General features: G+C 36.6%; 1 protein-coding gene across 2 annotated transcripts in view; it reads left to right on the top strand.

The window, feature by feature from the left end:
* The window catches only part of LOC127504440 (ankyrin repeat and SAM domain-containing protein 1A), a 51750-nt gene that overhangs the window by 15599 nt on the left and 14354 nt on the right, over positions 1 to 21797 (top strand). The window contains exons 3-10 of one of the 2 annotated variants that reach the window (XM_051878994.1): positions 728 to 840; positions 15557 to 15655; positions 15836 to 15982; positions 17178 to 17285; positions 18637 to 18804; positions 18894 to 19031; positions 19181 to 19252; positions 20890 to 20976. In XM_051878994.1, coding sequence (XP_051734954.1) covers positions 728 to 840; positions 15557 to 15655; positions 15836 to 15982; positions 17178 to 17285; positions 18637 to 18804; positions 18894 to 19031; positions 19181 to 19252; positions 20890 to 20976 — 932 coding nt within the window. Of the gene's footprint in view, positions 1 to 621; positions 841 to 15556; positions 15656 to 15835; positions 15983 to 17177; positions 17286 to 18636; positions 18805 to 18893; positions 19032 to 19180; positions 19253 to 20889; positions 20977 to 21797 lie in introns of those variants that run through there. The other variant, XM_051878995.1, reaches the window with a different exon arrangement.

The raw sequence follows: 21797 nt of genomic DNA, 5'->3' as shown, positions 1-21797 counted from the left end.
CATCAGTTCATGTTTGGGCATAATTAGATTTGCACAGACAACACATGTCTGCTTGTGGTTGTTAAAGGTGGGAAGTATATTTGTGCACCTACCTCCACATGGACTCCTCCGAAGGGGAAATACCAACTTTCAGTCGTGAGATGTTTTGCTGATCCTCTGCTGTGCTTTTCCTCATTAAACAGCTCTGTAAATTAGGCTGTGCAAAGATGGATCTGCAAGCTCGCATTTTCAGGAACTAGCTTTTCCAGGATTCTAAGGAAATTGGTTTAATTACAGTGTTGTTTCTAGGGATGCACATCGTCTTATCTCACTTTTTGTATTGTGAAATCAAACCTTTGATTCATAGAGTGATTTTTGGACTCAAATGGAAACTTTGATAATTGCTGGTCTCAGCATCCAGTTGTATTCCGTGTGCAACTTGCTAAAACCTCTGAAATATAAATTAAGAGGTAATGTGGAGTCTAAATCTGTGATCAACCTCAGCGTTGGGCCCATCTTCATCCCAATTTCGGAAACACGAACTTCATTCTTAAAAAGCGTGGTTCGCCCCTGCTGTGGGAGCGACCACACCTCTCAGCCGGTATCCTGTCGCCTCTGCCTTCTTGGTGTTTGTGCTCTCGGCACTGTTGGCCGAGGATGATGTGGCAGTGCCACGTCTCTTCCTCCGAGTGCCGATGCTACCGTCTCAACGGTTTCTCGCTGCTCAAGCGCCTTCCTCTGTCCACAGGTGGATCCGGGAGGCTACTTGAACAGCCGGTTGGTGATTGGTTAGAGCATATAGGCCTTCCACAGTATGAGAGCAAGCTTCTGCTTAACGGCTTCGATGACCTGCGATTCATGGTGAGTAACACATGCTTTTTTTTTCTAATGTTTCCTACAAATAAAAGCATCTCACTTTTATTGCTACTGTACCTTTAAGACTTCTGTATGTGAATGTACTCTGTTATGATTGTCTAAACTGTTTACATGTGAAAACAACTTTTTTAAAATTTTACTTTGCCATTTGAATTTGCCATTGGTGTCTTTCTATGCCATGGCTTTTTTACTGATCAGATTGCCAGTAAGAAAATCTTCATATCATTACAAATTGCTTGTCATCAAAGAGCTTGTATATTTGTATGCCAGTTTTGTTAGTCTGGTGGTTATGGATCTAGGCTAGTAACTAATGTTACAGAGTAATCGCCTTCATGCACACACTCAGAAAAAGAGAGAGTTTTCTTCTTGTACCCTGAATAAATAAGTGTGCTGCTATAGCAGAGTGGCCCTGCAGCCAAGCTGACTTCTGTAACAGCAGCAGGACAGTCAGCATTCATTTTAAGCTGGGAGGTCAAATGAACAGTGAGCGTTCTTTGGTTTAACATGATTTGCTAAAGCAAAAATAGGCACTTATTGAAGGTGGATGCCCCGGTCTTTATCCAGGGCTTGAACGATCAATCATTAACAACCTAATTAGGACATAGTTGCGAGATTAGGTGCTAAGTGCAATTTCTATTTAGGCAGAGCTCAATCACTTCCGATAACTGCAGACTGTAGACAACAAAAGTTTATAAAACACTAGCCACTGGAAAATAGGTTTTGACAAGCCCAATTAATAAAGAATACTTTTTAGTGGTGTTTGCCAAGGCTCAAATTATCATCACCAAGAACGATACCTGAAATCTTGCATTGGTAACACTTTATTTTAGGGTCTTTTAACTAGTTGCTAATTAGCATGCATATTACTAGAACATTGGCTATTTATTTGTACTTATTAAGCACATATTAATGCCATATTCTGCATGACCTTATTCGACATTCTTAATCCTACCCAATACCTAAACTTAACAACTAACTTACTAACTAATAATAAGCAGTAAATGAGGATTTTATTGAGGGAAAAGTTGTAGTTAATAGTTTATATGTGTTCCCTATACTAAAGTGTTACCCATGCATTTTTTATTTTTAAAAAAAGGTGAGCTGTTACTTTTCTAAAGCCAGATGAACACTGAATATTTTTAATAGTCCTTTATGATTGTTGCTTGTCAGACTGTATGAACATGATCCCCGCTGTAAGCCGTTGTCTTTAATGTCAGACTTCACGACAGGCAAGACTCATTAAAAATGGACGCACGCAAGAAGACTCGTCCAGAGTTTTACATCAAGCCGTGAAGCGTTCGGTGACTGTGAACTGCATTACATGCGGAATTGAAATGGTGGCTAGCAGACAAAAACAATCTCTAGCATTAATTTTGATCATGGCTTGTCTTGAAAAGACTTAACACTACTTTATATGGCAAAAATGGCAATAATATTGCATATAGTAATATTGAGCCACTCAAAATGACTGCAAGGGAAATTCCTTCACCGCAGCAGCCCTACTACAGATTTTGGCCTAGGATATGAGGAATCTTTTAGAATTCCCAACATTTGTCTCAGACAGCCAGATCATGGCCGAAACTGTAAAATGTGTACCCGGCTTAATTGATGATAAAACAGGCCGATCATTTTCTTTAAAGGAAGGTGCGAGTTACATCTAGAGACTAAAACGTCATAGATCTTGGGCTTCCAGAACATGCTAGCAACATGTTGGAGATCACACATTTTCTCACACAGTTTCTTCAGAAAGTGTATAAATATAGTTGGAATTGGTTACAGTAAAGAAACACTTCTCTTTTTGGCTGTTGATTCATATGTTTTTGAGGATTCGTGGAAAGGAACATGGCCCACAAACATGTTCTTCACCAGATTGAGAAGCCCATGATGCTGTATGAAAGAACCCTGATTCCTTATAAGGGGCTGTGTTGTTTTTACCATGTGAGGTAATGAGGATTGATGGTGATGTGGTTGAAAGCCTCAGCTGGCCAAGGGAGGCGATGTGCACATGATAAATCAAAGATACAGACAGGCCCCTGGTCACCCTCTGTTCTACGCTGAGAGCCACCTCATTGCAGAAGTAATGAAGGTTTTATGGCCAAGCTGGTCAGCGCTGTGTGTGTGAGTGTGTGTGTGTGTGTGTCTTAATGCATTGGGCCATCTCTGCAGCTCCTTCACAGCGTCATTCTAGGTGTTCTTACATAGATGGAAAAATGGAGTAAGAGGTTACATTCCATTAATGTTCTCAGTTAGCCATTAGTAATGACACTGATGTCCAAACAAGGGTAGCTAGTCACATAGTTGATAGTAATACCGGTAAAATTATCATTTTTATACCTCTGCAAAAACATATGCTATTGTACATACCTTTACTTCTAAAATTAAATAATATACATAATAAATAAATACAACTTATAATAAAAATAAAACATTAAAAAATATATACAATTAACAACAATTATACTTATTTCTCACCCAAGTAAACATGAAATTTTAAAATTCAACAATTTAGAATTGTTATATTTCACTGTATTACTGTTTTTACTGTGTTTTGATCAAATAAATGCAACATTGGTAAGCAAGAAACTTCTTTCAAAAATAATTTTAAAACACATCTTAGCAACTCCAAATGTTTGAACGGTAGTATATATGCGTATATGCAGTTTCAGTTCATTTTATTCAGTTATCCAGCTCATAATGCTGTACTCACAGTCAGTGGCGTGGCATGATGAGGTCACATAATCACATAATACGTTCTTTGGATTTGAGTTTTCAGCACAGCTGAACTCCGCAATAACACAGATACAGGAGGCCAGTCTCTCTGCTGTGTTCAGATTGCCTTGCCTGAATGCCTTTGTGGACTTGTGCTGATTTATATATGCAGGCTTAATAAATCTTAGCTGGACTGTACAGCTGTACTCTCTTACATACTTAACTCTGAATGTCATACTGGAGAGTAAGAAATGAATTCAGCTTGGGTTTGTTTATATGCTGGTCTGTACCTCATCATACTGTAGCCTAGACGCATTGAGCTTCAATTTCATCTCCATACATTGAAGTTGCAAAAAGACACGGGCATTTTCACATGACTATTTTAATAGCTCAGCGGGTTTAGCATCTTCAGCTGTCGATGTGTTTAATAGCTGCAGAATGCTTTGAACATCACTGTAAAGCTCCTTCTCGTCTTTGTCTTTTTTTCCACTTCCTCCCCAGTGCTTTTTTGGAGATGAAGACTTCATCTTCCTCTGCTCACACTCTATTTTTTATGGTGGAGTGGAGGATCGACTATCCCTTCTCTCTAAGATAATACTGGTGCAAAAAGCTTGGGCTTTTTTACATGCATAAACACTTTTTTCTTTTGTAGCATTTCCTTTCCTCTCTCTTCTCTTTCATCTTAACTTACCAGAGTTCTCACTATATTTAAAAAAGAACAGGGCTTCAGACAGCAACTAAAATGGATGCAAATGCAAATGCAAAAAAAAAAAAAAAACATTTTAGGGATTTTTTTTTTCTTTTTAAATGATTTAGTTACCATTGAGGACAGTGGAAAATGTTATGTACATCAATATGGTTTTATCAGATATGTTGTAGCTGGCATTAGTTATTTACATCTTTAGTGTACAAACCCGATTCCAAAAAAGTTGGGACACTGTACAAATTGTGAATAAAAAAGGAATGCAATGATGTGGAAGTTTCAAATTTCAATATTTTATTCAGAATACAACATAGATGACATATCAAATGTTTAAACTGAGAAAATGTATCATTTTAAGGGAAAAATAAGTTGATTTTAAATTTCATCATCAACACATCTCAAAAAAGTTGGGACAAGGCCATGTTTACCACTGTGTGGCATCCCCTCTTCTTTTTATAACAGTCTGCAAACGTCTGGGGACTGAGGAGACAAGTTGCTCAAGTTTAGGAATAGGAATGTTGTCCCATTCTTGTCTAATACAGGCTTCTAGTTGCTCAACTGTCTTAGGTCTTCTTTGTCGCATCTTCCTCTTTATGATGTGCCAAATGTTTTCTATGGGTGAAAGATCTGGACTGCAGGCTGGCCATTTCAGTACCCGGATCCTTCTTCTACGCAGCCATGATGTTAATTGATGCAGTATGTGGTCTGGCATTGTCATGTTGGAAAATGCAAGGTCTTCCCTGAAAGAGACGACGTCAGGATGGGAGCATATGTTGTTCTAGAACTTGGATATACCTTTCAGCATTGATGGTGCCTTTCCAGATGTGTAAGCTGCCTATGCCACACGCACTCATGCAACCCCATACCATCAGAGATGCAGGCTTCTGAACTGAGCGCTGATAACAACTTGGGTTGTCCTTGTCCTCTTTAGTCCGGATGACATGGCGTCCCAGTTTTCCAAAAAGAACTTCAAATTTTGATTCATCTTACCACAGAACAGTTTTCCACTTTGCCACAGTCCATTTTAAATGAGCCTTGGCCCAGAGAAAACGCCTGCGCTTCTGGATCATGTTTAGATATGGCTTCTTTTTTGACCTATAGAGTTTTAGCCGGCAACGGCGAATGGCACGGTGGATTGTGTTCACCGACAATGTTTTCTGGAAGTATTCCTGAGCCCATGTTGTGATTTCCATTACAGTATGTGATGCAGTGCCGTCTAAGGGCCCAAAGATCACGGGCATCCAGTATGGTTTTCCGGCCTTGACCCTTACGCACAGAGATTGTTCCAGATTCTCTGAATCTTTGGATCATACTTTGCACTGTAGATGATAACTTCAAACTCTTTGCAATTTTTCTCTGAGAAACTCCTTTCTGATATTGCTCCACTATTTTTCGCTGCAGCATTGGGGGAATTGGTGATCCTCTGCCCATCTTGACTTCTGAGAGACACTGCCACTCTGAGAGGCTCTTTTTATACCCAATCATGTTGCCAATTGACCTAATAAGTTGCAAATTGGTCCTCCAGCTGTTCCTAATATGTACATTTAACTTTTCCGGCCTCTTATTGCTACCTGTCCCAACTTTTTTGGAATGTGTAGCTCTCATGAAATCCAAAATGAGCCAATATTTGGCATGACATTTCAAAATGTCTCACTTTCAACATTTGATATGTTATCTATATTCTATTGTGAATAAAATATAAGTTTATGAGATTTGTAAATTATTGCATTCCTTTTTTATTCAGTTTGTACACTGTCCCAACTTTTTTGGAATCGGGTTTGTACATCTTAGTTGACAAAAAAATTACTCTGGTTCTTTTTAACGGATCAGTCAAAAGGATTCTCGCAGGTGATGTAACGGTTTCAATAAGACTGTCACCAGCTGTTTCCATCCATCTATTTTTGGGCTGACATTTAGGATATCACATAAAAAAATAATGCTGGATGGAAACGCTAAGATGAGCATAAATTCTAAAAATGCACATAATAAATGTATCCTCTGTATTGAGGCAGATAATTATTATTTTTTTTTTATCCGAAAAGAAAACATGCGCATAAACTACGATAGAAACACATTTACAGAATAAATTCCTCTATGCGCATCAAAAAAATCATGTGACTGCACGATGGGATGGCATAACTGGACTAACCAGTGGACCGATCTCGTGGAGCAGCATCTGAAATTCTGTTTTGGTCATTCTGAAATGCCTGAGCAAAGTCTGTCATCAAAGTGGTTTGGTATAATTACCTCCCAGAACTCCCAGTGTTAGGGGCCGTTCACATATCGCATATTTTGCGCGCTCAAATTCGTTATTTCAAATGTAGGCGTGGGGCAGGCGTACATATAATGGAAGCGATGTGGACGAGACGCGCATGCTGTGTTTTCCAGGCGCATCGAGATGAAAAATTCTCAACTTTTCAGAATGCCGCAAGTGCACCGCAGGTCATGTGACAAAAACCAACCAATCAGTTTCGACCTTTCCGTAACAAAACATCAAAAGCTCAGCCGAACAGCTGATAATAGCTGTACAAGGTGGTTTTTACATATCATCTCCATAAATATATCTAGTAGTAAAGCTAATGCAAGGGCTAGAAATCAATTTATCCTTTGCTGAAACTTCCTTGTCGTCGTGGAGAGCGCAGTTCATAGTTGCATAGCAACGACAGACGCCCCAGGAGCGCAATCGCTTTGGAAAGAAGGAGAAAGCGCGTGGCTACTCTTTCCACGCGTTTTTAGGCCCCAATATGTGAACGGCCCCTTACACGACTGTGTTCCCAAACAGCAGGCATCCGTATCCGCAAGCAAGATAACGTGACCGCATTTATTGTTTTATCTGCGCGCTCAAGTAAGGTACAAGTAATTTATTATAGGCCTATATGAAAAAAGACCCGCTATGTTTCTTAGTGATATTTTGCGCTAGTTTATCAGGAAGTGAAAATTTTGTTCTTTTCGACCCACTGGATGGAAACGCTGCTTTATTAGCAAATGTTTTATGCTATATTCCAATTTTGTGCAGAAATTCACAACTTTGGATGGAAACATAGCTATTAAGTGAATCATTCAGAGCCATGACTGACTTCATTACTGAACCATGAGTCAGTTTTCAGTTATGCTTGATTTAAAATGAACTGGGAACTGTTGCTGTGTATGTTTTAGGTTTGTGAGGCTTATAACAGTCTATTTACTAACTGCTCTTTAATATAGTTCAAAAAAGTTATTTGGCTCCTGTTTAATTTAAGGAGCCAACAGCTCCCTTGTTTTTATGGCTGTTCTTTTGTTTCTTTTAGAAACGTATCACGTTTTCCACAAAAATACAACTGATAATAATAAGAAATTGGCATTCTTGGGCATCAAATCAACATATTAGAATGATTTCTGAAGGATCATTTGACTCTGAAGACTGGGATAATGATAATGAAAATTCAGTTTTGATCACAGGAGTAAATTACATTTTAAAATACATTCAAGTATGGCGTAGTACAAAACGGTTATTTGAATAATATTTCACGATATTACTGTTTTACTATATTTTTGATCAAATAAATGTAGCCTTGGTGAGCAGAAGAGACTTTATAAAAACTTTAAAAATTTAAAAAATCTTACCAACCCCCATCTTTTGAAAGGTAGTTTAATTGCCATATAACTATTTACGCATCCATTTACACAATAGGTAAAACACTACTTTGAAATTTGCCTGCTGAACTGATGCAAGGAATTATTACTCTGTGTTTGTGTATGTGGTGAACATGCATTGGATGATGGGATTTGTAAACGCATTCACATCTCTTCTTTAACTAGTAGGTTTCATGCATATTAAAGAACTTCTTAAAGTCAGAGCTTGAGTAATAAACTATACTAGATAGAGGCGTTTCTGTGTTTTTGCCAAAGCATGGTGGTTTCCCCTTTACCCTCCCTTTCCCAACTAATTCCAAATGCATTTGCATGGAGATGGAGTACAGGAGTAAGGCTCAAAGGTCTCACTTTCTTTCGGGTACCTGGGGTGAGTTTGTCTTACATCTTTCCAGAAGTGCATTACCACCCACATCCTTCTCCGTTCCATCTTCCCATCCTGTCATCATCTCTGCATTCCACTTCTCCATAATTCACCCCAAAGAAGCCAATCCCTTTTGATCATGGCTGAGATATTTGATTAATAATTAAAGTGAGCTTGTCTGCCATGTTTTTAGGTCTTGCATTAAGAAACTGTGTCCAATTTGACTTTAATATGTTGCTATTTTTACTAGTGCTTGAGTATTAAAAGGCATGTAAAATTTAAGGAAAATCTGAGGACACAAAGTGGATTTCGTGAGGTGCACTGTGGGAAATGTAATTTGGTGATGTAAGGAGTGATGGGTAGAAGCATAATATTCAGTTAAGCAAGTTAATTAAGTGTGTTTATTACGTCCATTAGTTTCCTCAAAGTGCTGGACTTTGCTGTTTGTGTCATACCTTTGAGAATGACGTGATTTGTTCAGTGTTATTGGAAAGTGTGTGGAGAGGAAGTTTAAATGAATGAGATGAGTGCTCATTTCTCAGCCTTTTGAGAATATACAGTATGAATTACACCAGTATTTTTGCATACAAAAAGGTTAGCTAATTAGAACAGAGGTCATTCACGTACAATGACAATAGAAAACAGCCAGTTTCATTTTAAGAACTAGAGAAAAAAGAAAAAATAGACACCAAAAAACTTCAAAAATATATATATAAAAGACTGAAATATGGTCCTTTTAGGGCCGGAGGATGTTAGCATTCTCCTTGCCACTGTCCCCATGTGCAGCCAACTTACAAAGTCATCAAGGCACTTACACAAAGGGAGGGTGAGAAGTGGAATTAGCTTTACGTTTGGGGTCAGTGAATGGTACTTCAGAATGACCGGCCACAGAAAAGAGCTGGCATCACAATCAGATATCACCACCAGTACCAGCTGTGTGTGTGTAGTCCTGGTAAACTCTACTGTTATGGGGCATTGAGCTCTTTTCCATGAGGAAAATGGCTTATAAATCATACAGAATGATGTTTTTTGAGAGTGTAAAAATGCAGAAAGTTTTCTGTGATGCCGTATGTTTACTTACAGTTATAGGTTAGGGTAAGTAACATTGTTTTAAACAAAATAAATTCATATTTTTATTCAGCAAATATGCATTAAATTGATCAAAAGTGACAGTAAATACATTTATAATGTAATAAAATGTTTGGATTTCAAATAAATGCTGTTCTTTTTAACTTTCTATTCAAAGAATCCTAAATTAAATGTAAATGATATTTCACAATTTTTCATTATTTTTGATTAAATAAATGCAGCCTAGGTGATCATAAGACTTCTTTAAAAAAAAAAAAAGAAGTATTGTGGTAATCAACACTTTTCACAATTAGTTAATCACAGCAGCTGTAGTTGTGATCTATTTTTTTTTATCAATCATTTGTGCAACCCTAAAATATGGTGCTTTTGTTTCAGTGTTTTTTTATTATTATTATTATTATTATTATTATTATTATTTATATAAGCTAGTCTTTAAAGGGTTAGTTCACCCAAATTCTGAAAAAAATTACTCACCCTCATGTCATTCCACACCCGTAAGAACTTCGTTCTTCTTCAGAACACAAACTAAGATATTTTTGATGAAATCTGAGAGGTATATGACTCGTCCATAGACAGCAATATTATCAACACTTTCAAGGTCCAGAAAGGTACTAAAGACATTGTTAAAATAGTCCACGTGACTACAGTGGTTCAACCTTAATGTTATAAAGCGACAAGAATACTTTTATGCGCAAAAACAAAACAAAAATAACGACTTTGTTCAACAATCTCTTCTCTTCCCTGTCATTATCCTAATGTAGTTGCCGCAGTAAGCACAGTGAAGGCTTCTGTGTTTATGTCCGAATGCCGGCTTAATATTGGCCAAAGCTGATCACGTGAGCAGCACAACGCATGGGTGTGTAATAATGAGTCGGCGTTCTGACGTAGAACCTAGAGGCGCTGGACGTAAATGACGTATGAGAATGACACAGAAGAGAAGATATTGTTGAATAAAGTCATTATTTTATTTTTTTTGCACACGAAAAGTATTCTTGTTGCTTCATAACATTAAGGTTGAACCACTGCAGTCACGTCAACGGTTTTAACAATGTCTTGAGTACCTTTCTGGACCTTGTGTTAGGACGAGTTAGAGTTGTGTTAGAAAATTGTAGGACGAGTTGTATACCTCTCAGATTTTATCAAAAATATCTTAATTTGTGTTCCGAAGATGAACGAAGGTCTTACGGGTGTGGAATGACTAGTAATGAGTAATTAATGACAGTATTTTCATTTATGGGTGAACTAACCCTTTAATTTGATGTTAACTAAATAAATGTGGGAAATGTTATAGTGAATAAAATTTGATATGCCAGTTTCTTTTAAATGCCAGTTTGTTTCATGTTGTTTTAAATAACTGGATGTTGGATCACAAATTTTGTATCAGTACGAACGACCATATTTAAAATGTGTGATAATATTAAAGGTGCAGTAAGCGACTTCTGAGAATAATTATTGAACACTGTTGATATCTGAAATCAACCCAAACAATCAACCCCTCCCTTCATTGCACCTCCCCAAAATACACAAACACGCAATGCAAGGGTGGATTTATTTTTTAGCAGAATTGAAGCAAAATAAAGTTTTGTGAAAAAGAATGCGAAGATTATGAATGAACGACAAAGAAGAACAAATAATGAACATACAGTACACAAGAGTTTGTTGTTAGTCACCAGAAGCACACTTAAAACCAATGTTACTCACGTATGGAGCAGAAACAGTGCAACCTCTGCATCTGTTTTCAGGCCTTTCCGCATTGGTCTCTCCAGTGCTGGAAAGCTTTTCAAATATTATCTCAAGTCCTAAAGCTCTTGCCTGATCATAACCAGTGATATCCTCTGAGTTTTCCCTTTTGTAATGTCTCTCAGCCATTTCTCTTTCTACAGTCTTTCTTCAAATCCCCCTCTTGATCTCTCTCTCTCTCTCTCTCTCTCTCTCTCTCTCTCTCTCTCTCTCTCTCTCTCTCTCTCTCTCTCTCTCTCTCTCTCTCTCTCTCTCCTCCATCATAAGTGGAGGAGAGAGTTGATTAGCTACAACTGCTGATTAGCTACAAGTGTGTTGTGCTGCTCAGTCCGATCCACTTTGAACAGCATTTCTCAGAATTTGCTTACTGCACCTTTAAGTGACCTTTGCTGAACATGGATTCACACCATGTCACACCTGTTCGTTTATGATTGACAAAAGTGCAGGTGCTCAGAACTAGAAAGCATCTAATTGGTGCTTCTGAAAAAGGCATCACTTGATTGCTTTTGTGCAAAATGATTACAAATTCCTCTGTAGTCATAAAGCATCTGCATCATTCCTCAAAGTTAATTCAAGTTTGTCTGCATTAAAGAGGTTTCCACTGAGGGTTTCCACGACTCCAAAGTGCACAGATTTATTTTGATTTCTCATACATTGCAGCTGGAATTGAGCTGTTGTCTTGTGGACTTCCCTTATTAGAGGCTGATTTTCTCTTCTGCCGTCGTGAGGAATCTCTCCACAACTGGAATCAAACTTTAATTCTTAGATGTCTTTGTGAAATTGGATAGTTCTAAAAAGCATTACTTTGCAAAATCCGCGAAGTCTCTGGAGCTGTGAGTCATACAAGCTTTTATTAGTGTTATTTGCGAAAGCAAACATCACTGTTATATACTTGGGGTTTAGGATTTAAATGCAAAGTATACACAATTTTTGCCTTGTCCCACATTGTGGTACAGACATGAACGATAGCTAAATTCATTGAAAATAATACCTAAAGTCATATTGTTGTTTATTTTTTTGGTCGTGTTGTGTTTGTTTGGAGTTTGTTTTGTGGTTTGCTTTTTATTGTTTGTTTGGAGTTTGTTTTGTGGTTTGCTTTTTATTGTTTGAGTTATTGGTTTTAGTTTGTTTTGCTTTTTGTCGTTAGTGTTTTATTGGGTTTTTTGTTTTTGTTGTTTTTGATTTGTATTTGTGTTTTATTTGTTTGGTTCTGTTTTGTTTGTTTAGAGTTTTGTTTTGTAGTTTGCTTTTGGTTGCTAGTGTTTTATTGGTTTTGTATTTTTGTTTGGAGTTTTTGTTTGTTTGGTTTGTTTTTTTGTGGTGTTTGGTATGGCTATTTGATTTTTAATTTTAGCAGTAAAATGTTCTTGTTGAAGTGGGGATTGTGACTGAAGGATTGTGTTGCAGTGTGAATATTTGTAAGAATGGACTCTTTCTCAATCGCACATGGGGTTGAAATGATGAAAAATGCTTCAGAAAAGTGACATTAGTTAGCAAGAGAAAATCTGTAGCAGCATATGTTTGCTGATGCTACATAGTTTGATATTTAGTTTCCAAATACATTTTGGAGCCACTGATTGTACAACCTCCATTTGTTTCATTGTCAGTTGTCACATCATCCCATTTGTAGAAAAAAATAAACCATCTCTATGTGTTGTACTCAGAGATCTGATTTCAGTCTATACTGAAGGCTGATAATGAGAGGAGAAGAAGAGAAGTGGATTGGAAAGATAGAGAGTGAGAGAGATAAAAAGAGGACAGAGACTGATTGATCTACCTTAACCTTTCTGCATTCAGCTGCTGTTTCTTCACTCTAAATTATTTGGGCAGTTTTACTCAAACCTATTCCCCATCTGCCTCCCGCACTCACTTTATCATAGAAAGAGCTGATGAGACTCAAAGTGGTTCAGATCGCTCATGCTGTTTGAGTGGAGTGAATGATGACACACAGTGATGTGATTTGTCTGTGTCTATATGGACATTCATCAGAGCATTAGATGTCTAGTATTTGATCCAGAGCAGATATGCACCTTCATTGCAGAGGACGTTTGTGATGATTACCCACTGCACCATTTTCTTGCACAAGCCAAAATTGTAGGACTTACACCATGTCCTCACCAGGTGTGCAGCAACAAGTTTCCATTTGTTTTGCACTTTAATCTGTTTGAAAAATTTTGCTTTATATTTTTTTGTGTATTGCGTTATTGTATTTAATAACGTTCAGAGTTCTTTTTGATATAAGAAAAAGAGTTCTTAAACCTGTTATACTATGACAACACTTTTTATACAACTTATTTCAATATCGTGATAATACCGTATACCTTGATAAAAGCTTCAGCAATTATCGCAACATGAAAATTTGATACCGTCACATGCCTACCACCGATATTCTGTGTGAAGGGACAGAATCACAGCCAATCAGAACATTTTTGATGTTTAATATACATTTATGAGGAGCAGGATTTTGTACCAATGATATTTTAATGTGGGCTGGTTAGGACAAAAACTCTACACGATTAACAGATGACATATTATAACTTTCTCTTTATCACACTGTATGTGAATAGCACACTGTTATGCTTTTGATCTTTGTTTTTTGGTTTTGTTTTTGTTTTGTGTTGTATTGGGTTTTTTGTGTTTGTTTTGTGGTTTGCTTGTTATTAGTGTTTGATTAGTTTTGTTTGTTTTGAGTTTTTTGTGTTGTTTGGAGATTTTTGTTTTTGTTTGTATTGTTTTTGTTCTTTTGAGTTTTTGTTTTGTGGTCTGCTTTAAGTTGTTTGTTTTATTGGTTTTGTTTGTTTGAAGGTTTTTTGTATTTGTTTTGTTTTGCTTTTTGTTAGTGTTTTGATTTTGTTTGTTTGGAGTTGTTTGTGGCTTGCTTTTTGTGTTTTATTGGTTTTGTTTTGTTTGTTTGGAGTTGTTTGTGGCTTACTTTTGTGTTTTATTGGTTTTGTTTTGTGTATATTTGGAGTTTTTATTTTTGGTTTACTGTTTGATTTATTGTTTTTTTTGTTTGTGTGTGTGTGTGTTTGTTTGGAGGCTTGCTTTGTGGTTTGTTTTTGGTTGTTTGTATTATTGGTTTCATTTTGTTTTTTTCATTTTGCTTTTTGTTAGTGTTTTATTGATTTTGTTTTATGTTTAAAGTTTTTGTTTTGTTTTGTCATTTGCTTTTTGTGTTTGTTTTTTTTTTATTTTGTTTGGTTTGGTATTTTTATGGTTTGATGTTATTGTTGTTTTAGCAGTAAAATGTTCTTGTTGAAGTAGCGATTGTGATTGAAGTATTGTGTTTCAGTGTGTATCTTTGCCAGCAATGGACTCTCTCCCTCATTCGGCACGTGATGACAGCCGGTGCTCCAAAGGAGTCATTATTTTCTCCACAGCATACAGTTTGTGGTTCATGTAATGGGTGCACCCAAACACAGAAGCACTGTGTTAGACGCTGTAAATTGGCCAGTTCACTGTAAATCACAGTGCACTTCATTGTAGATCTCAAAACTCTACCACTTACTTGCTGTAAATTCTTATCATGATCTGTTTGTCATGTTTAACATATTTTAGACAGAGTTTCAACACTACTCAATACAGCGACCCTTCAGGTGCAGGAAGGGTCATGCGCAGTGTTTCCTGCTTAAATGGATTAAGTGTGTATAAAGGGATTGCAAGGCCTGATGAGAAACTCTTCTCTATCTCTCTCTCTCTCTGTGTGTGTGTGTGTGTGTGTGTGTGTGTGTGTGTGTGTGTGTGTGTGTGTGTGTGTGGTTAAGATCTCATTGTGAGATCAGCACCTCAGATTGTTCTCTGCGCTGTCTTGCATCGATCGCTCAGATGCTGCTGTGTTAGACGTACTGTGTTTAGAGTATATAGCACTGATCAATAAAAAAACATGAAGCACGTACACACAGTGCGAGATGTGTGTCTCTGTCTAACCTGATATATATTGTGTCCTTAATCCATAAAGTGGAGACATTCTGTATGTTTGTTGATGCAAGTAAAGGTGGTTTAGAGATTAAAATAGATGCTGCTGTTCTCTATGGTGCTCTGCAGTACATTGAATTAAACCTTGTGTTTCTTCAGACAAAAGACACATTGACCAAGTGGAGCACTATTGCCCTTCAGTATTGATATGGAGTTGTGCATTTAGGTCTCTTGTTGTGGTGTGGTGTGGTGTTGTGTGTATTGTATTTTTTACTTCTAATCCTTAAAACAAGATCCATTCACATGAGAAGCAAAATAAGATTTATTTTCAGAGATTTTATGTTTATTTTTCTTTTTTCTTACATTTTATACATAAACCTCACTAGCTTAAACCTCATTAAATGTTGTTAGATTTCTGCAATATATTAATGCACTACGTTTATCTCATTTTAAGGTTTACTTTTTTATCACATTTTATTAAGATAAAAAAAAAAACACTAAGACAGGAAGCTGTCTTTTGCAGTATATGTCTAATGGTTGTGTTTGTGTAGGGAAATGATGTAATGGAAGAGCAAGATCTGAGAGAAATTGGCATCACGGATCCAGGACATCGCAGGAAGATTCTCAGTGCTGCACGTTCTTTACCAAAGGTCTGTGTCCTTCTAAAATGACTCATCGTAGATTGTGTTGCATGCTAAGATTGTCTATCATCACTTATGACTTTAATAATTTGTAAGATTTCCATCATTATAATAATATTTATTGCAAGTCACCTGGTAGTTTATCTGCACTGGGTCTGAAGTTCGCTCTGTTGGTTTTGAACTCTGCAGGTGAAAGCATTAGGCTGTGACGGCAGCACGTCCCTCGCTGCATGGCTGGACGTCCTGGGTCTTCAGGAGTACCTGCACAACTTCCTGTCCAGTGGCTATCGCACGCTAGAATGTGTGAAGAACCTGTGGGAGCTGGAGATTGTTAATGTGAGGAGAACATCATACATTCAAACATTTACATTAATCAATATAGACTGCTTTTTTATTTGTTTGTTTTTATATAAAGTATCAGTAACACTTTACTGTGTTCCATTTGTTAAGATTACTTAATTACATTAACAACATGAAATAACAATGAAAATAATCAGAGTTAATGTTGATTTTAACATTTACTAATACATTATTAAAATCAAAAGTTGTATCTTTTAATATTATTTCATGGACCTGAGCTAATATGAACAAACAATGAGCAGTATTTTTATTAACTATCCTTAACAAAGAGTAATAAATACTGTAACAAATGCATTGCTCATTGTTAATGTTCGTTAATGCATTAATCAGTGTTAACTAATTGTAAAGTAACCGAGTAATTGTAAAGTGTTACCAAAGTATTTTTATCTACATAGTCAGTTGGCTTTTCTCAAGGCTCGTTCACAACAAGGACGATAACTATAATTTATTACAATAAAGATACAGTTCTAAAAGTTATTCTAAGTGTAGAAGAATAGCCACACCACATCTATAACGATAACTACACAGAGAAACGATATCGTTGGAATTACTTTCAGAGCAATTTTTTTTCCAGCTGATGAGCGATTAAAAACATTGATAGCCAATCAGAATCCCATCCTGCTTTAAGAGCTTGGCATAAGGCTTCGTGTCCACCAAAGCGGCGCTCTTGTTCCGTTATTATGCTTGTTGTTATCATCTGTTGACGCTGTTCAAGCAGAATGTGGCAGTTGGTCGGTGTTGTATTTGTCCCACCCCTCCTCCACTCTGATTGGACGACTGGCTAAAAAGGGACAGTGATGAGCGCAGCGTTTTACCCAAAGTTGAACATTCTTCAACTCGAGGCGACCGGTAAAAAACGCCGAGCCCTCAGTGTTTGAGCGTGAAAAAGACGCTCAGCGCCTCGTTACACTCCTGCCATTTAAAAAAAAACTGGCACTCCCATTGAAAAAAAAAAATACACTAGCCTCAGAAAAAACGCTTTGGTGGACACACGGCCTTTTAAAGCAGCAGAAGACAAAACTGCAGCACGGGCTTAAACAGAATGATATATAGTTAATATAGTTATCATTCTTGGTGTGAACGGTTCTTTATTTAATTGGGAACATTGGTATTTACGTTGCTTTCTGGAGTTTAATTTTTGTCTTTGTGTGTGTTTTGTGTCTACTTGTAGGTGCTGAAGATCACATTGTTGGGCCACAGGAAAAGGATTATTGCATCGTTAGCTGAACGGCCCTATGAGGAGCCGCCAGTCAAACCACCCCGCCTCTCTCAGATCAGAGTAAGTGCTACAGTACAAAATAACATTAACCAATTATAGAATAGATTTCAGGAAAAGTAAACGTAAATACTCTGAGGGACGGAATTACAGTTTGTTCAGTATGGTCATGCAGTAATACAAACTATAACACAGCTAACTTGATCTATAAATGTATTCATTTAAATATGTCAGACATTTGGTTTGTTTGTGTTTCATTGTTATTTTGCAGTGTTCTTTTCATATTTTTACAGTAGTTTATCATCATGATTCATCTTTTATCTGGTCTTCCTTATCAATGGCAAAAAATGGCAATCAAATTGGTCATATCTCAACCCAAAATAATAAAACAAAATAATAATAATAAAAAACAATAAATTATAAGAAATTAAGAATTATAAGAAACCTTTAAGAATGTAAAGGTTTCTTATTGCCATAATAAGAAACCTCATTGTCATAATCATTGCCATAATCTATTCAATTTAATTTAATTTTAATTTAATTTTTAATTTAATTTAAAAAGTAAAATAAAACTTAATTTAAAATAAAAAATAAAATTTTATTAAAAATAAAGTAACATTTAATTTAATTTAACATTTAAAATAAAAATAATAAATAAAATGGGGGGAAAAAAATCTCTTTGTCCACTAGAAATTTGTGGGAAGATGTGTTTGCTTTGCAATTTCCTCCGCTGACACACCCAGGTAGAAAACAATCAGTTTGTCTTATTAAACAGACTGCACTTCTGTCCCTCACAGAAGGATATTGGATGAATCTTGGTCAGATACCTCAAATTGGTCATATCTCACCCCAAAATTAAAAAAAAAAAAAAAAAAAAAAAAAATTATTTATATATATATATATATATATATATATATATATAATAATAATACTTTTTTTTTTTTTTTTTTTTTTTGCATGAAAACAGTAAAAGTGCATTTTAAGGACCTTTAAGAATTTATGCACTTCCCCTCATTACCATTACCATATAAAATTTCATTTAATATAAATTAAAATGTTATTTAAAATAAAGTAAAACAATATTTAATTAGAAATAAAGTAAAATTTCATTTAATTTAACATTAAAATAAAAAAAAATAATAAATGTAATAAAAATAAATCTCTTTGTCCACTAGAAATTTGCAGGAAGTTGTGTTTGCTATATAATTTCCTGCCACACCCAGGTAGAAAACCGTTTGCCTTATTCAACGGACTGTACTTCTATCCCTCTGAAATCTGGCATCAGCCCTGATTATAGTCTATAACAAAGTGCAAAATCCTGGAAGCTCGCACTCACTCTCTCTCTCAAGCTCATTTATGAGGAAGCACATCTTTCTGGTTGGCTGATCGCCCTCATTGAACACTTCTTTTTCAGTGTCAGGATCTCGTGTCCCAGACCTCATCTCCTCTCAGTCACTCAGACTCCTACACACGTTCTATGGATCCCCTGTTACCCGCAGTGGATTCTGGGAGGAGAAGAGGACCTGACTCAGAGTATGACGTTGTCACCCGACAACGGCCTAATGACAGACAACAACCACAAGTGAGTCAAACTCAGCCATTCCTTCTGGTTCTGCACAGATGATGCACATTTTGGTCAATTTATCCTAAAAGAGTTCTTCCTCCCTAAAGGAGAGATACGAGGAACGTCAGCGGGAACCTCGTCTGACCTTACGACCCCCGAGTCTGGCGGCTCCGTACACACCGGTCCAGAACTGGCACCACCAGCCTGAGAAGCTCATCTTTGAATCGTGCGGTTATGAGGCCAATGTAATAATCTTTCTATCAGCCCCTCTTTGTAAAATCGTAGTTCATATTGAGTTGATGGATTATGAAACATCTAAAACCTTAATCGTGTTTAGATGATGCGATTTGACTTTCTCTCTCTGTGTTTTTGTCCTGTCTCTCTCGTTCTGCAGTATCTCGGCTCAATGCTCATTAAAGAACTAAGAGGAACGGAGTCAACCCAGGACGCCTGTGCTAAAATGAGGGTAGGTGTTCACAGAGTCTTCGGCCAATGAGAGCTCAAGGTCTCCTGACACTGAGATTATTATTATATTTTGGAACGGGCAGCAAGCAGCACTGTCAGGGAAAAATGCCACCCATGTGAGTCCTCTACAGGACACTAGCGCAAAAAAGGACAGCTTCATAATATATACTGTACGGCTAACAAGGTCTGTCCAGAAAATGGAAAATTTGGCTTCATCACACTGCCCTGTGTGTGAGAGACAGACTGCAGATTTGCATTTTAAGGGCTGTTCTGATAAGTGGCTATGTACGTTAGAGTTTAAATGGTTAAATAATCAAGCAGAACTGTTTGCTCAGCTGGTCAGTGCAGAGATGTAGTCAGACTGAGGAGTCTGGTCAGGGTGATGCACTTAATCAAAAGAGCCGGCCGAAGAAAAAAACACAACAAATGTTTTCTTTAGTAAGTAAATGATAAAAGAAGGGCATTAAAAGTATGTCCTTTAAATATAAGCATTGGCTATTGGTGAATCTTACAATGAAACTGGTCATATTTTACCCCAAACTTAAAAATAAATAAATAAATAAATATAAAATATACTTTGCATGAAGAAAATAAGAAGCACATTTTGCATTTGCATATCATTATTATTATTACTAATATTAATATAAAATTTTGTTAAAATACTGTCAGGGTGTTTATTTTTAATTTTTCATAAATATGATTTTTCTGGATTATGGTAGTGAAAATTTGATTTTTACAGCAGTTTTCAACTTCTTTAAGGCTGTCCGCTGTGCATATATTTTTGGTGTTTTTGCTGTAACTATGACAAAGATGCTTGTTTTCAAACTTTTTATTAACAAAAAAATATGAGTATTGATTATTAAATTAACCACTAAAATTATTGTTACCTTGTCTTTATTTGAAAAAATATGATTCCCAGTGTGCACAAACTTACCAGATTACTGAGTGTCCTTTTGGTTATAGTGTTATAACTAAATGGTAATAAAAATGTAGTGGTGGTGAAATATTTGTGGCGTTATATTCACCTTATATGTTGTAAAACACATTGACAACTAGAGCTGGGACAATACATCGATTCTCAATTTGCAATACAATAATTCTGGATCGATTCTGATATTTTCTCTCTGGAATCGATTCTGAGCTTAGTTTTAACAGCAGAAGGCGCTCTAGGCTAGTTTTTGATTGCACACTCAAATGCTCATGAAGAAGAGTGCTGGAGAGCGCTTGTCATGTAAGTGGTTAAATATATTTGCACCTCGGCTCAGAATGCTTTTTTGATGCAAGACTAATGTAAACAGCCCACTGCAAACACCCTTGTAATTCACTTCAGCATTTTCAAACTTTATGAATGATTATTTTAGGTTTAAGTGGTGTGTAAAGGAAGCAAGCAGAGTACGGGTGTTTCTAAAGCACGTAGTGCCATCTGCTGTTAAAAACTAAGCTTAGAATCGATTTGAGAGAGAATCGCGATACATCGGAAAATATCAGAATCACTCCAGATTCTTTGTATCATAAAACGACAGTCAATGTATTGTCCCAGCCCTATTGACAACCCTTCTGTAATTCTTTCTCTCTCTGTCTGTCTCTCTCTCTCTCTCTCTCTCTCTCTCTCTCTCTCTCTCTCTCTCTCTCTCTCAGAGGTCGACAGAACAGATGAGGAAGATCCCCACCATCGTCCTCTCCATCACGTACAAGGGTGTGAAATTCATTGATGCTGCCAACAAGGTGATGACATTCTCCTCCTCTGTCATTTACCCCGAGCAGGCAGATAAACAGCCGCTCATTAAACTGAAACCCCTCTTGCTCATGGGACATCTCTGTGGGGTGGGGGGGACTGTGTTCTCATCGCGTGATAAACGGATGAGTGATAAACGGACACATCGAGGAACTCAGACTTATTGAGTGACTTTGTCATTTTCACATTGCTATATTTATTTATATTCATTAAAGTTTTATTAAATTGTCTTGATTCCATAGACATTGCATTGACGTTTATCTGTATAGTTATTATTCTAAAAACCAACATTATAAAATGTTTTTGTGTAGTTTATATACACTGCCCGGCCATTTAAATGAGTCTATGACTGGATCATTATTGCAGTGATTATTATGTTTATAACATGTTTGGCAGTAACAGTTCTTCTAACTAGGGCTGTCACGATGCAAACTGAGTTTTGTTTCTTTATTTGAACCAAAAATTATTGCCTCATTGTTATTATATAAGTATTTTAAGTCATTTTAAAGGCTATTGTTTGCTTAGGTCCACAAAAAAAAAAAAAAAAAAAAAATCTGATTACTCGATTAATGGTCAAAATAATCAACCTATTACTCAATTACCAAAATAATCGTTAGTGACAGCCTTACTTCTAACCCTAATTGATGCAGTGTGTGGCTTTTCATTTCTTAAACAACCATGTAGGAAGATGAATCATGGCCATATTCCAGGAAGACAAAGCCAAGATTCATCAGGCTTAAATTGTGAAAGAATGGTTGGGAGGGAGCATGAAGAATCATGTTCACATATAAATTGGCACCTTTGAGTCTGA

This window comes from Ctenopharyngodon idella, chromosome 22 (genome assembly GCF_019924925.1).
Source record: "Ctenopharyngodon idella isolate HZGC_01 chromosome 22, HZGC01, whole genome shotgun sequence".
In the NCBI taxonomy this organism is placed as follows: domain Eukaryota; kingdom Metazoa; phylum Chordata; class Actinopteri; order Cypriniformes; family Xenocyprididae; genus Ctenopharyngodon; species Ctenopharyngodon idella.
Note: the sequence above shows the minus strand (reverse complement) of the source record. Positions and strands in the feature narration are given on the sequence as shown.